The sequence below is a fragment of the Doryrhamphus excisus genome, chromosome 16 (assembly GCF_030265055.1).
Source record: "Doryrhamphus excisus isolate RoL2022-K1 chromosome 16, RoL_Dexc_1.0, whole genome shotgun sequence".
Lineage (NCBI taxonomy): Eukaryota > Metazoa > Chordata > Actinopteri > Syngnathiformes > Syngnathidae > Doryrhamphus > Doryrhamphus excisus.
The window spans coordinates 16330966-16349449 of record NC_080481.1 but is presented as its reverse complement, the minus strand read 5'-3'; the positions used below and the strand labels follow the sequence as shown (position 1 = coordinate 16349449).

The 18484-nt window shown below is 37.6% G+C and overlaps 1 protein-coding gene across 4 annotated transcripts in view; it reads right to left on the bottom strand.

Annotated features, from left to right (window-relative positions):
* Positions 1-18484, bottom strand: part of LOC131104921 (inactive dipeptidyl peptidase 10-like) — a 47241-nt gene that overhangs the window by 28423 nt on the left and 334 nt on the right. Inside the window, exon 1 of one of the 4 annotated variants that reach the window (XM_058052613.1) lies at positions 2191-2324. The exons of the other annotated variants lie outside the window; for them this stretch is intronic. Coding sequence (XP_057908596.1) covers positions 2191-2247 — 57 coding nt within the window. The 5' untranslated portion in view covers positions 2248-2324. Of the gene's footprint in view, positions 1-2190; positions 2325-18484 lie in introns of those variants that run through there. 4 annotated transcript variants of the gene reach the window in all.

Here is an 18484-nt window from a genome sequence, read left to right as displayed (position 1 = left end):
AATTACATATTTTGGTAGTTAGAGCATAGAAAACTGTTTATGACCTTCTAAATACGTTTTAACATTAGTAGAGCCCTCGAAACATGAAATAGCACCCCTATAGTAACATTTACAGTCATATTAGACAATATGGTAGACATAATAGGAGAAAAAAATTTGTGGGTGCATGGCGGACGAGCGGTTAGTGCGCAGGCCTCACAGATAAGAGACCCAAGTTCGATTCCACCTTCGGCCATCTCCATTTTTCTGCAGTATTTGCGGTCATTAACATGCGATTTCTGAGGGATTGAGGCGTGGCGTATGCGTGCAGACAATCATGTGCATCATCTGAATCCCACATACGAGCGGCGAGGTGGAAACTACTTAATGAACCAGGCAGACTCGCACACGCAGCAGAACGATCCTCACACACCACTGATCCAACGTGCTGCTCACTGACCATTAGTTGAAGGTCTATGATTTGATTTTGGGTTTGTGTAAGTGCACGGACGCGTTGCCGATACACTTCACTGCCGTCCATGGAAGTCATTTAAGCTGACAGCAGAGCCGCTTCGTGTTTATGTGAAAGACACGCGGAGCATCTGGTAGCCCAAGAAGACGCATGATTGACGCTGGAGATCAAAAGCCTCCACTGAATCAATCAATCCGCTCTTTGGGCGTGACGCTTCCTGGACAAGCATGACTGGGAGGAAATATCATTATTACAGAAAATTAAGAATAAATATTAAAATAAGTATATTTAAATAAATATTAAAATTGAAATATAAAAATTAAATTTTTTATTTTAATTTTTATTTAATTTTAATTTATTTATTTATTATAATTTTATTTACATTTAATTTAAAAAGTACTAAAAACATGAAATACAATCATAAAAATTGGTACAAAAAATGTGAATTAAATATATACTTGATGAATAAATATAAAAACAACATAAATATTATATTTATATTAATATTATATATATTTATTATTAATGTTATATTTAAATATTTAAATACATAAAAAATGTTGTAAAAACCTAATTTAAAAAATAATGAAAAATAATTTATCAATTAAATAAGCAAAAATATTTCTGTTAGTTTAAATAAATGAAACAAATAAAAAATAACATATGAATTCCTTACATACAAGATTTTAACATTAAATTGCATTTTAAAAATGTTAAAAAATGTTAATTATAATATATAATGTAAAAAAACACATATATTCATACAAAAATTTTGAAATTAATTTATATATGGCAAATAAATAAATAAAACATTAAATAGTGAATTATTTTTAAAACAATGTCAAATTAAATGATAACAAATTAAATGTTAAATTGAATAATGTAAAAAAATATATGTAAATATACACATATACAATTAACAGAGCAAAAAAGTGTAATTGAACTCATAATTGATTCATAAATAATAATAATAATAATAATAATAATAAATATGTGCATATAATACACACATATTCTAGTAAAACATTCAAATTAATTTTAAATGTAATTTATTTAAATGTGCAATTGATTAACAAATAAATAATATATCAAATATTTTAAAAATATTATGAAAATATTTTTAATATATTAATAAAATGTAAAAAATGTAAATGCAATAAATAAAATATTATAATAATATAAATAATAATATAAATAATATAAACACACATTTATACCAAAAAGTTGCATTGAAATTGTACACTAAATACGCAATATATTAAATAAGTCATGATACATAAATATATATTTCAATGTATGGATTATCATATTAATTTCTATGACATTAGGCATTCATTTTGCCTCCATTCTCCAGACACAACAATCCTCCAATTGATCCACCAAAGTCCCAACAGGTCACCGAGGCAATACCAATAAGTTGACCCGGAAAGACGTGCAGATACGCAGCCACGCAGCCACGCAGCCAGCCCGGTCCTTGCCGCACCAAGCACCATCCATCCAACCATCCATCCATCCATCCATCCATCCATCCCACCTTGCGTAGTCCGGCATCAACATCCATGACTTCATATGCAACAACATTACGTGACATCGTCACACCTGTTCGCGCCACACAGATGTTGAACCCCCACGGTCACTCGCAGCACCGACAGCCACAGTGTGGACCTTAATTGCTCCACAATGGAAGGCAAAGCAGCACAAGCCGCAGCTCCTCCAAAGAACTGAACGTTTGTCTATACCTCATCCTGCTGAGACTCTTTGGCTTTCTTCTTGCTCGGATCCTTGGAGGCTGTCATTGCACCGAGTCCTCCTCAGCCGGAAGCCCGCAGCTGCCCGCTAATAACATCCGAACCTGGCTGCCAGGCGATTTAAGGGCGGTGTCAAGCTACCTTCGATACTGGGAAAGCAGCGTTTCCTGAGCTGCCTGTCAAAATAAAAGTCCGAGTCGTAAATTGAAGATGGGCCACAACTGAAATATAACAATACAAAACAAAAAATAGGATATACATATTAATACACAATGACTATTATTATCTAATATTTAACGGTCATGTGTTAAAAGCTGAAAAACAGCAAAGAGCTAAAAGGTAGCCGTTTTGCTAAAATTTGTATGTTAATGTTAGCATACTGTCATTTTTTGCTATTTCAGTGGTAGACACATACTATTGCTAATACTATGCTAACGTTGGCATGTAGCATTGCTAGCATGCTAGTATTAGCATAGTAGCATTTTGAGCCATTTTCATGGGTAGACACGTATAAACAGTTAGCAAGTGTATTTTTATAGGTAGACACTATTATGCTAGGTTAGCATGTTAACATTTCTAGCCTGCTAATGTTAGCATACTGTCATTTTTTTTGCTATTTCAGTGGTAGACATATACTTACCACTTACCACTAATATAATTAGGTTTTAGGACGCTAACGTTGGCATGTAGCATTGCTAGCGTGCTAATATTAACATAGTAGCATTTTGAGCCATTTTCATGGGTAGACACGTATACACAGTTAGCAAGTGTTAACATGATAACATTGGCATTTTGGCATTGCAATCATTTTTAGCTATTTTTATAGGTAGACACTATTATGCTAGGTTAGCATGTTAACATTTCTAGCCTGCTACTGTTAGCGTACTGTCATTTTTTGCTATTTCAGTGGTAGACACATACTTACCACTTACCAGTATTATAATTAAGTTTTAGGATGCTAACATTGGCATGTAGCATTGCTAGCATGCTAATATTAGTATAGTAGCATTTTGAGTCATTTACGCTTAATGCTATCATGATAGCTGTTAGCATGCTAATATAATTATGATAACATTTTTAGCAGTTTCAGAGGTTGGCACTTATACAAATGCTTTTATGCTAGGTGTTAGCATGCTAAAAAAAGAGAGGAAAGATGAAATACTTGAAAATAAAAAAAACTAAATAAGAATTGTAGTTTTATGAGATTAAATTAAATATGTGAATGCTTCCAGCTTTTTTCAAGTTTTTGTAATTTTAGACAATTTTGTCTGATCTTTCAGGCACACAGAATATTATAAAATATTATAAAATATATATTTTTTAAACATGGAACCTACCAAAAGAAAGGTGAGATTGTCATTTTTCATCAGAACAAAAAAGCTTTTTTCTATCTTTTTCCGCTCTTCAGCAGTAAAACATAGGTAAGTTTCAGGAAAATATCAGCTACCGACTAAAAATGTTCAATTCCCGCTGAAAGAGCGGTAGCAGAAATGGCAGTATTGTTGTGAGATGTATCATCGGGGAGCCACTTAGCCACGGAGACGCAGCTGCAAAAAGCCTCCATGTTGTTTTTCCTTGACTCAATCCCCACTTAGGTCATGATGTATGGTCACATCACCGCCATTGTCCCCTCAGTTTGAGTCCTCTCACCGTCTGCTGCACTTTTCACAGAAAACGTCACACAATCGAATTTGCGTCAGTCGGATGGGAGATAGATGCGACTGCAAGGTCGCTTTATCTGAAAAGGCTCCACGAGAGGCACCGTACAGGGAGGACAAATGAGGAAGGAAATTGGTCACCAATCAAAGAGAGTAGCAAGAGCGATGGAGATGGAAGAGTGGACGCTAGATTTTTCCTTTGATTTAAGATTAATGAGAAATATGCTGATAAACTTTTACTCCCCGACACCCCAAGAGCAGCGCTGGAAATGAGCCTTTCCTTAAAAAACAACACAGCAGATCATTATAAGCAGCTGGTGGCAAAGCTACTGAAGTCCTACTACTAGAATGACATGATTACGACATTATTCTCATAAAGTTATCATTTTTTTTGTTAGATTACAACTATTTCTACTTTCTGGTTTGTTTGTATGACTTTTAAAATTTTTTAATTTTTTTTGCATTTCTGCTCTCTTTTATTTTTACATTTTTCTTAATATTTTTGACTTGATTCTTGTAATATTATAACTTTCGCTGCAACCTAATTTCCCAAATATTTTGACTGAATTTGTTGTTTTGTTGTTATATTTTAAAAAATTTTAATATTCCAACTTTTTGCAGCAAAAACGTTGAGTTTATTCTTGTAAAAATTGCTTTCATTAAAATGAAACATTATTATTTTTTACATTATTATTTTTTGCAACCTAATTTTCCCCAAATTTCAGCTTAATTCGTTGTTTTGTCGTTATATATTTTAAAAAATTTTCAACTTTAATATTTCAACTTCATGTAGCTAAAACGTCGAGTTTATTCTTGTAAAAATTGCTTTCATTAGAAAGAAACTTTTTTCTCTTTTTTTCCATTTCTGCATTTTTTTTAAATTTCCAACTATTTCAACTTTTTTTTTGTAATTATTACTTAATTCCCATCATATTTTGACCTTATTTTCATGACATTATTATTTTTTTGCAACCTAAGGAACCTAAAGGAAAAAAATCATATTTGAACAAGTATTAACCTCATGAATATTGGCAGCATGAAATTCATAATATTGTAAATTTTAAGAGCATAAAGTTGGCATTTTAACGATTTTTTTCAGTTGTAATGAGGAACGAGCAAAACAAAGAATAGAGTTGTAATTTTTGGAAAACGAAATAAATATACATGTTTTAGTTCTTCAGTAACTACTCTAAATCCATGTACTTCCGTTCCTATGTAACCACTCTAAATATACATGTTTTAGTTCCCCAGTAACTACTCAAAATCATGTGTTTCAGTTCATCAGTAACTACTCTAAGTCCATGTACTTCAGTTCCTCTGTAACCACTCTAAATATACATATTTTAGTTCCTCAGTAACTACTTTAAATCTATGTGTTTTAGTTCCTCAGTAACCACTCAAGAAAGTCTATGTCTAAATCTACGTGATTTAGTTCCTCAGTAACTACGTACTCTAAATATACATGTTTTAGTTCCTCAGTAACTACTCAAAATCCATGTACTTCCCTTCCTCTGTAACCACTCTAAATATACATGTTTTAGTTCCCGAGTAACTACTCAAAATCTATGTGCTTCAGTTCATCAGTAACTACTCTAAATCCATGTACTTCAGTTCCTCTGTAACCACTCTAAATATACATATTCTAGTTCCTCAATAACTACTCTAAATCTGTGTGTTTTAGTTCCACAGTAACCACTCAAGAAAGTCTATGTCTAACTCTACGTGATTTAGTCCCTCAGTAACTACTCTAAATATACATGTTTTAGTTCCCCAGTAACTACTCAAAAGCTATAGGCTTTAGTTTAACAGTAACTACTCTAAATCCATGTGCTTTAGTTTCCCTATAACCACTCTAAATATACACGTTTTAGTTCCTCAGTAACTACTCTAAATCTATGTGTTTTAGTTCCTCAGTAACCACTCTAAATATATGTGATTTAGTTCCTCAGTGACTGCTCTAAATATGCATGTTTTAGTTCCTCAGTAACTACTCTAAATATGCACGTTTTAGTTCCTCGGTAAAACGGACAAATATTCCGTAATTTCAATTTCCCTCCTGAAATCCACCAGGGGTTGCCCCCTGCCATCTAATCACGGACGTGCCCCCGCCTGGGATGGCAGGTGAATGTAATTAACCTGCTGCCGGGATGGAAACCCACAGGGCCCCCACCCCCACCCCCCCGGTGAAGAGCACGCAAGTTTAAAGGAGAGTAGAAATCTTCTAAGCTCTTTTGGTGACCTTAGAGTCAAGAACTGATTAGTAAACGGCCAGGGGGTCACATTTAAATTATTCCCCAGAGAAACGTGCTGTCTGGTGTTTCAGCACACCACATGAACCCATAAGGAATGATGGACCGGCCCACATTGGAGGGAATACTTGGAAAGCAGCTTGATGTTGAGCGTCATCCTTCTGGGAAGATTAGATGTTGGGATCCCATCCCAGAAGAAAACATCAACAACGCAAGCTAGCATAGACACTGTAAGACCGCATATTACCTTTAGTAGCAAATCTCATATTTATTCATAATTAAATAATTACAATTTCAGAGGGTACTTAAGTAAAAATGAGCTACGGGACAAAAATGGCCCCCGGGCAGCACTTTGGACACCACTGCTTCGCACATAACTAACCCTTGTCCTTGCTCCACTTTTGTTGTTTTTGAAATCAAAGTAACTACTCTAAATAGAGATGTTTAGTTCCTCAGTAACTACTCTAAATCTATGTGCTTTAGTTCATCAGTAACTACTCAAAATCTATGTGCTTTAGTTCATCAGTAACTACTCAAAATCTATGTGCTTTAGTTCATCAGTAACTACTCAAAATCTATGTGCTTTAGTTCATCAGTAACTACTCAAAATCGATGTGCTTTAGTTCATCAGTAACTACTCAAAATCTATGTGCTTTAGTTAATCAGTAACTACTCTAAATCTATGTGTTTTAGTTCCTCAGTAACTACTCTAAATCCAAGTACTTCAGTTCCTCAGTAACTACTCTAAATATAGATGTTTTAGTTCCCCAGTAACTACTCAAAATCGATGTGCTTTAGTTCATCAGTAACTACTCTAAATCAATGTACTTCAGTTCCTCAGTAACTACTCTAAATCCAAGTACTTCAGTTCCTCTGTAACCACTCTAAATATACACGTTTTAGTTCCCCAGTAACTACTCTAAATCTATGTGTTTTAGTTCCTCAGTAATTACTCAAGAAAGTCTATGTCTATGTTTAAATCTATGTGATTTAGTTCCTCAGTAACTACTCTAAATATACATGTTTTAGTTCCTCAGTAACTACTCAAAAGCTATGGGCTTTAGTTCAACAGTAACTACTCTAAATCCATGTGCTTTAGTTCTCCTATAACCACTTTAAATATACACGTTTTAGTTCCTCAGTAACTACTCTAAATCTATGTGATTTAGTTCCTCAGTAACTACTCTAAATATGGATGTTTTAGTTCCTCAGTAACTACTCAAAAGCTATGGGCTGTAGTTCAACAGTATCCACTCTAAATCCATGTGCTTTAGTTCCCCTATAACCACTCTAAATATACATGTTTTAGTTCCTCAGTAACTACTCTAAATATACATGTTTTAGTTCCTCAGTAACTACTCTAAATCTATGTGCTTTAGTTCATCAGTAACTACTCTAAATATACATATGTTAGTTCCCCAGTAACTACTCTAAATAGAGATGTTTAGTTCCTCAGTAACTACTCTAAATATAGATGTTTTAGTTCCTCAGTAACTACTCAAAATCTATGTGCTTTAGTTCATCAGTAACCACTCTAAATATACATATGTTAGTTCCCCAGTAACTACTCTAAATATAGATGTTTTAGTTCCTCAGTAACTACTCAAAATCTATGTGCTTTAGTTCATCAGTAACTACTCTAAATCTATGTGTTTTAGTTCCTCAGTAACTACTCTAAATCCAAGTACTTCAGTTCCTCAGTAACTACTCTAAATATAGATGTTTTAGTTCCCCAGTAACTACTCAAAATCGATGTGCTTTAGTTCATCAGTAACTACTCTAAATCAATGTACTTCAGTTCCTCAGTAACTACTCTAAATCCAAGTACTTCAGTTCCTCTGTAACCACTCTAAATATACACGTTTTAGTTCCCCAGTAACTACTCTAAATCTATGTGTTTTAGTTCCTCAGTAATTACTCAAGAAAGTCTATGTCTATGTTTAAATCTATGTGATTTAGTTCCTCAGTAACTACTCTAAATATACATGTTTTAGTTCCTCAGTAACTACTCAAAAGCTATGGGCTTTAGTTCAACAGTAACTACTCTAAATCCATGTGCTTTAGTTCTCCTATAACCACTTTAAATATACACGTTTTAGTTCCTCAGTAACTACTCTAAATCTATGTGATTTAGTTCCTCAGTAACTACTCTAAATATGGATGTTTTAGTTCCTCAGTAACTACTCAAAAGCTATGGGCTGTAGTTCAACAGTATCCACTCTAAATCCATGTGCTTTAGTTCCCCTATAACCACTCTAAATATACATGTTTTAGTTCCTCAGTAACTACTCTAAATCTTTGTGTTTAGTTCCTCAGTAACTACTCTAAATCCATGTGCTTTAATTCCTCAGTAATTACTCTAAATATACACGTTTTAGTTCATCAGTAACTACTCTAAATCAACGTGCTTTAGTTCCTCAGTAACCACTCTAAATGTACACATTTTAGTTCACCAGTAACTACTCTAAATCTATGTGATTTTGTTCCTCAGTAACTACTCTAAATCCACGTGCTTTAGTTCCTCAGTAACCACTCTAAATGTACATGTTTTAGTTCCTCAGCAACTCCTCTAAATAAATAAAGTCCTCATTAGTTATGGATTACTTTCCCAGTAACTACTCTAAATTGATGTGCTTAGTCATTAGTTCTTCATTAGTTCCTCAGTAACACCTGTAAATGTGTGTACTTTGGTCATTACTTCCACAGTAACTACTCTATTTTTTGTCTTTTTTACCTTATTATATAGTTTTTGGAAAAGTTAGCATTTCACCATTTCTTAAGAAAACCAAAAAATTGCATAAAGAATTTTTTTTTTCCAAAACTGAATAAAAAAATGAATATAAATCCACGATATAATCGTAGCATGCGCTACGACTAGCCCTGGGAAAGTCAGTCTTAGTTTACAAGTGAGCTCAGGTGATAACGTCACAGGCAGGGTTTAAAAAAAAGGAGCGCTTGATTTGCACACCTGTACAGTATGAGCAATCTTTGTCATAATTCCCTTGATAATTATCGATCCTATAATTATCCTGCACCCCAAAATAACAAAAGTCAAATGAACTATAATAATACACGTGCTTCAGTTCCTCCGTAACCACTCTAAATATTGATGTTTTAGTTCCTCAGTAACTACTCTAAATCTAAATATAATAATAATAATAACAATCATAATTCATTCATTTTCTACTGCTTATCCTCACGAGGGTCGCGGGGGTGCTGGAGCCTATCCCAGCTGTCTTGGGGCGAGAGGCGGGGTACACCCTGGACTGGTCGCCAGCCAATCACAGGGCACATATAGACAAACAACCATTCACACTCACATTCATACCTATGGACAATTTGGAGTCGCTAATTAACCTAGCATGTTTTTGGAATGTGGGAGGAAACCGGAGTACCCAGAGAAAACCCAGTAATAATAATAATAATAATAATAATAACAATCATAATTCATTCATTTTCTACTGCTTATCCTCACGAGGGTCGCGGGGGTGCTGGAGCCTATCATAGCTGTCTTGGGGGGAGAGGCGGGGTACACCCTGGATCGATCCTATAATTATCCTGCACCCCAAAATAACAAAAGTCAAATGAACGTTCCCAAAAAGACATTTCGGAAAACCTTGTATTTTCTAGAAATGCTAATTTGCTTTGAATTTTGTGTATGTTTTTATGTTTTTTTTTTTTATTTATATGAGTTAAACTATCATTTATGAAAACACATTTCCAGACATATATGAACATTATATGATATTACCATATAAGAATTTGTTTGCGTCTATTTCTGCATTTTTACATTGACTTCCTGTGCCATTCCATGTGCTTTAGTTCCTCAGTAACCACTCTAAATATACAGGTGAACATTATATGATATTACCATATAAGAATTTGTCACGGTTAGTGTTTTGCACTTTACTAATGTCAACACTCACTGTACATTTCCTATTATAAAATAAATAATATAATAATAAAATATAAATAATATTTATTAATACTAAAAATAATATTAATACGTAAATAAACAACTACAGGATTAAAAATAAATAATAAAATGGACGCCACACCTCACCTCCAGGTACCTCAGCTCCGGATCCATCATCTCGCCTCCAAGCAATAGCAATAGTCAAGAAGCAGCAAAGAAAAAGCGCTACGTACACGCTCTCCCGCTGTCGCCGCCGCCACCGCTGCCGCCGCCGTCTGTGGAGCGTCTGTCCCCTCAGTAAACACGCAGCAGAAAGACTCCTGCTCCGCTGGTCTTACTAGCTAAACTAAAATGGTGTCATTCATCAGTAAAGTCAGTCAACCCAGTTTCACTTGGCATCACCACTCTTAGGATCTAATTCTGTGTCAGAGGGGATTTGCTTGCTGGGGCCTTTTCGGGTCTACAGACTGGATTGCTAAGTTAAGACGGCAATCAGAAAGTCCAAGATCCATGAAGACCATGAAGATTCCCGACTCTGAAGCTGCAGCAAGCGATTACGCTCGCAGCAAGAGTTCAAAGTCCAGCCAATGCGCTCCGGCTAATTGCAGCAATTAGAGTAAGAGGTGGCGCCACGCTGAAGGAGACGCTGAACTTGAGCGGCGGATCAGATTCAATTTGGGAAATGAATTCTTGCCGTCGCAGGTACAAGGTGACACGTTCAGGGGCTCAGGGACGTTCTTCTGGTGGTTTAGCTAAATTGGATCGAAGCGTATTTGTTGCATCCGTCTGTCTGTCCGTCCGTCCGTCCGTCCTTCCGTCCATCCACCCATCTATCCATCCATCCACCCGTCCATCAATCCATTCATCCATCCATCCATCCATCCACCTCTCCATCCACCTGTCCATCCACCCGTCCATCCATCCATCCATCCATGCATCCATCTGTCCATCTGTCCATCCATCCATCCATTCACCCGTCCATCCATCCATTCATCCATCCATCCATCATTCACCCATCCACCCGTCCATCCATTCATCCATCCATTCATCCATCCATTCATCCATCCATTCATCCATCCATCCATCCATCCATCCATTCATCCATCCATCCATCTATCCATCCATCTATCATTCACCCATCTACCTGTCCATCCATCCATCCATCCATCCATCCATTCATCCATCCATTCATCCGTCCATCCATCCATTCATCCATCCATCTATCCATCTATCCATCCATCCATCCATCATTCACCCATCCACCCATCCATGCATTCATCCATCCATCCATCCATCCGCCAATCCACCTGTCCATCCATCCATCTATCCATGCGTCCATCTGTCCATCCATCCATTCACCCGTCCATCCATCCATTCATCCATTCATCCATTCATCCATTCATCCATTCATCCATTCATCCATTCATCCATTCATCCATCCATCATCCATCCATGCGTCCATCCATCCATCCATCCATCCGTCCATCCATCCATCCGTCCATCCATCCATCCATCCATCCATCCATCCATCCATCCATCCATCCGTCCGTCCATCAGTCCATCCATCCATGCGTCCATCCGTCCATCCATCCATCCATCCGTCCATCCATCCATCCGTCCATCCATCCATCCATCCATCCATCCATCCATCCATCCGTCCGTCCATCAGTCCATCCATCCATGCGTCCATCCGTCCATCCATTCATTCATCCATCCGTCCATCCATTCACCCGTCCGTCCATCCATCCATTCGTTCATCCATCCGTCTGTCCATCCATGCGTCCATCCACCTGTCCATCCATCCGTTCATCCGTCTGTCCATCCATCCGACCATCCATCTATCCATCCATCCATTCAACCATGTTCTCCCCGTGCATGCGTGGGTTTTCTCCGGGTACTCCGGTTTCCTCCCACATTCCAAAAACATTCTAGGTTAATTAGCGACTCCAATTTTTTTTATTTTTTTTATTTATTTATTTATTTTTTTATTTTTATTTTTATTTTTATTTTTATTTTTATTTTTATTTTTATTTTTATTTTTATTTTTATTTTTATTTTTATTTTTATTTTTATTTTTATTTTTATTTTTATTTTTATTTTTATTTTTATTTTTATTTATTTTTTTTTTTCAATTCTGTTTTGTATTTTTATTAACACACCGTCCTTTCCATGAAGTAAACTCTTCTTGAGAATTTTTTATTTTTAATCATTTTATTTTATATATAAATAATTGTCCATAGATATGAATGTGAGTGTGAATGGTTGTTTGTCTATATGTGCCCTGTGATTGGCTGGCCACCAGTCCAGGGTGTACCCCGCCTCTCGCCCAAAGACAGCTGGGATAGGCTCCAGCACCCACGCGACCCTCGTGAGGAAAAGCGGTAGAAAATGAATGAATGAATGAATGAATATCGGATGGCCGCATCGTGGCGCTCCGATCCGAATCGTGACAGGCCGCTATACGACGTCATTTGCAGCGTTTGCAGCGTTGCCTGCGCGTCCAGGTACATTGGAAACATAGTCAAGGAAGTGCCTTTTTATAACGGATAAAATCCGATTTACGCATATACCGGATATAAATCCGATATATGCGTAAAACGGACATTTTCCGGTATACGCATATAACGGATTTCGCTTATATCGGACAAAACCAGTGGGAACAATTGAATCCGATATATCCGAGGTTTACTGTACTGCCAAGTGGTATACTGCCCTCTATTAGACCCAGTTGTCCAGGTACAACCAGTAGGACCCAGTCCGTATGTGGAGCGATGACTACGGTGCCCCGTTGCCCCGGCCCCTGTAGTACCGCCGTCACCGGAAAAGTAGGACCTCAATCACCGAAGTGAGAAGTCGACTACCAACTCCCCCTCCAACCACGTTAGGCGCCAAAACTGAAGGATCTGGCCTAGACGTCTCTAGCCGTATCCCAGTGGGTGTCGGAGTTGGAATAAGAATACTACATTAATCAATTAAAGTCTATAATGTTTATTCCTGACAAAAAAATATTTCCATGAAATAATACTCCCTGTGAGTATTATTTTATTATTTATTATTAGTATTATTTTATTTTATAATTATTGTGAGTATCACCCGTGAGTCAGTGAAACCTGGGACTTTCCAAAGCACCCATGACGCTGAACACCCTTGAGTCACTTCCTCAATCACCAGTGAGTCAGTGAAACTTCCGTCTTTGTCAATCACTAGTGAGTGTGATGAAAATGAATGAATGATATAAAGTATGACATTTCTTTATTATGCACATAATTGTATATTTTAATTGTAAAACTATATATCACAAAGACACTGACACTAAAAGTCCTCCACCCCGCCCCTACACATCACTCTCACTATTTGAGAAGCACCGATATTAAGCCCTTTTTTTAAATTGTATTACAGTACAAACGTAATTTTACATTGGTATCCAACTGCAGCCTCTGTGAAACACCGCCATCTAGTGATAGAAAATATCAATTGCAGCCTCTTTGCCCTGAGTCCAACATGAACATCATAGAGTCTTACTTACTTAGTCTCCGGTGTTAGAGACAATACTTACAAGTGTAATCTATACTTTGTACACCAGAGGGAGACAAAGCCATGAGCAATATAATAGTCTTAATATAGTCTCAGAATAATGAAGTTATAAAGAAGTTGTCATGATCAGGAAGCAGAAAACAGAATGTCCTATGGTCAAAGTTGATATCTGAATGTACCAACATGATGTCTCAACGGCTGTATGAAAGGAGACCAAGTCCATGATGACTATGTACAAACATGTTATAAAACAATTTAACTAAAACTGCCAAAATGAGCTCCAATATGACAATAAGTAGGACAAAGTTCAACTAAGTAGGCCAAAGGTCAATAGGGAAAAGTCCCTGACAGAAAGGTTGACACCTTCTGGGAGGAGAAAGGCGGGAACAGGGAAAGTACCGGACCAAAAGTTAACACCTTCTGGGAGGGGTCATGAAGAGAAGGTGGGGACAGGGGCGGGGCCTAATCAGAGCATAAAGGGAGTGATTTCTCAGTGCTCTTGGCTGGTTCCAGGCTGCCTAGCAAGAGGCAGCACTACAAAAAGCTCCCAGGCTCACCAAGAAGACTCAGGACTCGGACTGTCCGGGACTGTGGTGGACACAAAGAGGTCCATACCCCAAAGAGGATGGACAAGACACCCAGAGAAGAGAAGTCGCACATACCAGAGCTGAGCCCTCTACCGACGGGTGTCTCGCTCTTGAGGCGCTACGGGAACAAAGCCTTGTACCAATACATAGGGGACCTGAGGGACATCACGGCTGATGCCTTGCTGGTCCTCACAGATGAACGCTACAAACCCCGAAACAAGACGTTCAAGTCCAACCTGAGAGACCTGATGGGAAGCGACTACCGAGAAGAGGTGAAACAAGAGCTACAGAAGCGGATAAGTCAAGGAACGAGGATAGACCTGATGGCAACCAGTGGGGGCATAAGCCGCTACCGGCTGACCCTACACGTCCCCATCAGAGCCTACGAAGGACGGCATGAAATAGAAGAATATCAGCAAGAGATGACAAAAAGACTGGAAGAGGGAATCAGAGGAGCCTTCGACCGGGGTGCACGGCGGCTTGTCATGCACGTGGATGGCTTACGATCTCATACCCTTACATGGCTGGAAGCCCGACTGGCAGCTGAAGTAGCAGGCCAAGTATGCCTCGAACGAGGCTACCTGGTACCAGCAGGAACAGAGATCATAGTAGCATTCTCTCCAAAGCAAAACGACGAGTGGTTTGCTGCTCTGCTGGCTGGTTCGACCCAGACGACCCCTCAGAAGCAGTCGCCATCCGAAGCTGTATCAACCCCAAAGCCTCGACCAGGGAGGACCCCAGAGAGAGTCCCGGTGTGCAGTACTGGCTCACAGGGCTCACAAAGGGGGACCAGTGAAGGTCGAGGAAGAGACATGAGCAGGAGTCCATCACCCCCTTGCCATCAGACCAGATCAGTCACAAGGGAACAACAAGCAGCACATAGTCTCATTTTGATGGAAGAGGAACGGGATCCAGTCGTTGAACCCGAGCCTGCTGAACCCGAACAAGCAAAAAGAGCAGAACGACCGGTTCTGGCTGCACAACCCCAGGCCGAAGAAGACGCAAGAGTAGACCCTACTGACCCAGCTGAGGATGACGGAGACCCAAGAAACCAAAGCCTACGCTCTGAAGCTGAACCCAAAGAATCCCCACAGCCGGCTTTGAAGTCAGGGGTTTACAAGGGACGGAAAGGCGTTGTGCCAGTCTTTGACATCTACCGTGCATCAGAAAAACTGGCCAGAGATAAGAAATGGGGATACGTGGAAACAAGAGATGGAAGAAAAGCTTATGTACCCGAAGTGGGACAAACGGACTACACCATCCCGTCGGTATGGCAGCAGAAGCTGGATCAAGAAACGGTGGTAGAGGTACGCATGACTTGGGGCGAGATGGCCAACTTTCTTATGACACCATCCTACCAAACCCTTGTGAGCTATCAAGACCTGAACAAGAACTTCCGGGAAGGCTTTGTGGCAGTTCTATACGACACGATGCTAAGACGACTGCAGCAGACTGCTTACAACCAATCCGAGAAAGACCTAACCATCTGCGACGTTGTGGACGACCAGGAGGACAAGACAATGCCCCATCACGCTCCAATCCCGGACACCGTGTCTGAGGCTGCGGTCCCCCAGCGACGAGACAACGAATTGGCAAGGGGAGGTTACGAAGGCCTAAAAACCTTGAAGAACCTGATAAGACCCATGAAACCAGGGGAATCGGTTGAAGCCTACCTACGAGACACCTGGAGGCTTGTCAAGACCTGTGGTGTCAGCGAAGAGGCCAAAAAGAACTGGTTACAGTTCGTCACCACGGAAGTAGTAGGACAGGATGAGACGGCTCAAGAGGTCTACGAACGATGGGTCGTCAACGAGGAGTTTGACGAAGACTCTTTCATCGCCGCTGCCCGAGAAGAGCTGAAGCAAGGCCAGGCTTTGACACCAATCTGGCACCGTCTGAAGTCCATGATGTATGTAGAAGCCCTGAGGAAGGTGGTGAAAGGAGCAGAAAACGAGCAGCTCTTTGTGACCCTGAAGTCGGATGCAAGGTTGGACGTCATCGACAAGACCGTAAGGGAGTGGGACCTGCTAAGGAAGCATTACGCTGAAAAGCGCAAAGCGAAGCAAGGCACCGCTAACGAACAGCGTTAAGCCCCGAGGACAAGTCAACCACAGAAGACCTCCGAGCCTAGTCAGCAAAGGCAGAGCGGCGGTCCGAATCCCGAATCCCTTAAAGCAGCGGGATCAGGAGGGTCTAGCCAATGATGACTGACGAGGCGCGGGTCATGAAGGCCTACGTCTACCGTAGCGGGGATATGCTCTACTCAAATATAGAGGGCGTACCCTACTTGGCGGACACAGGAGCTGAGGTGTCGATGACCCGCAGAAGCCTCAAACCGAAAGGACACTTGGACGTTGTACTGGCAGACGGATCTGCTGCCGGATGCCGGATATGGAAAGGACTGATATGGCTTATAGGTCCTATAGACGTGGAAGACCTACACAAGAAGGGAACGAGGCCCTGTTCCCTTAAAGAACGCTTGGGAAATGGTACAAGGTCTGATGAACGCTGGACACCAAATCCGACGGAAGTTCACTGGGGCGCTCTGGAGACACGAGTCGAGCCAACGGGAGCTAGGAGCCAGCCACCGTAGCTGCTGTCCCCACCCCTGCCTTGCTCGAGTGATCCTTAGAAACACCAGTGGACTAAGGGAAGTACGTGGATCTGGTCACCCGGTTTTCCTACCTGCTTCAATCATCCCCCAGCAGTGCTTTTTATCTGGCTTTTTATGCGGCTAGTCCAGTAAGATTTTTCCTTCTAGCTGATTCAGACCTGCTGAAATGCCTTTGCCAACTTTAATAAAACTTTTCACTCTTTTATTGAGAGTTGTCTCCTACTTCTGTGACTTCAAAGAGTAAAGCGTGTGTTGCAACAAAAATTCCTTTTAGGTTGTTCCGGTAACCTATGGCTATTTTGTTCAGTTGGGATAGGCTCCAGCACCCCCGTGACCCTTGTGAGGATAAGCGGTAGAAAATGAATGAATGAATGAATATTTATATATAAAAATCAAATTATAAAATAAAATAAAAATAAAAATAAAAATAAAAATAAAAATAAAAATAAAAATAAAAATAAAAATAAAAATAAAAATAAAAATAAAAATAAAAATAAAAATAAAAATAAAAATAAAAATAAAAATAAAAATAAAAATAAAAATAAAAATAAAAATAAAAATAAAAAATGACCCTCGTGAGGATAAGTGGTAGAAAATGAATGAATGAATATATAAAAATTAAAATTAAAATTAAAATTAAAATTAAAATTAAAATTAAAATTAAAATTAAAATTAAAATTAAAATTAAAATTAAAATTAAAATTAAAATTAAAATTAAAATTAAAATTAAAATTAAAATTAAAATTAAAATTAAAATTAAAATTAAAATTAAAATTAAAATTAAAATGCACGTTTTGTTCAGTTGGGATAGGCCCCAGCATCCCCCATGACCCTCATGAGGATAAGTGGTAGAAAATGAATGAATAAATAAAAATAAAAATAAAAATAAAAATAAAAATAAAAATAAAAATAAAAATAAAAATAAAAATAAAAATAAAAATAAAAATAAAAATAAAAATAAAAATAAAAATAAAAATAAAAATAAAAATAAAAATAAAAATAAAAATAAAAATAAAAATAAAAATAAAAAATGACCCTCGTGAGGATAAGTGGTAGAAAATGAATGAATGAATATATTAAAATTAAAATTAAAATTAAAATTAAAATTAAAATTAAAATTAAAATTAAAATTAAAATTAAAATTAAAATTAAAATTAAAATTAAAATTAAAATTAAAATTAAAATTAAAATTAAAATTAAAATTAAAATTAAAATTAAAATTAAAATTAAAATTAAAATGCACGTTTTGTTCAGTTGGGATAGGCCCCAGCATCCCCCATGACCCTCATGAGGATAAGTGGTAGAAAATGAATGAATGAATAAATAAAAATAAAAATAAAAATAAAAATAAAAATAAAAATAAAAATAAAAATAAAAATAAAAACAAAAATAAAAATAAAAATTAAAAATTAAAAATTAAAAATTAAAATTAAAATTAAAATTAAAATTAAAATTAAAATTAAAATTAAAATTAAAATTAAAATTAAAATTAAAATTAAAATTAAAATTAAAATTAAAATTAAAATTAAAATTAACAAACTGCATGTTTTGTTCAGTTGTCTTGTCATTGACTAATATTTACATTATTTGGATTATCTGAAACGGGGGGCAAACACCTTTTCACACCATTGTATAATATCAGCCGAGTTATTGCTACTAATACAAATGATATCAGCGAGATCACAGCCAACATAAATCAAGCAAGAGTACATTCAGTCTTACATAAT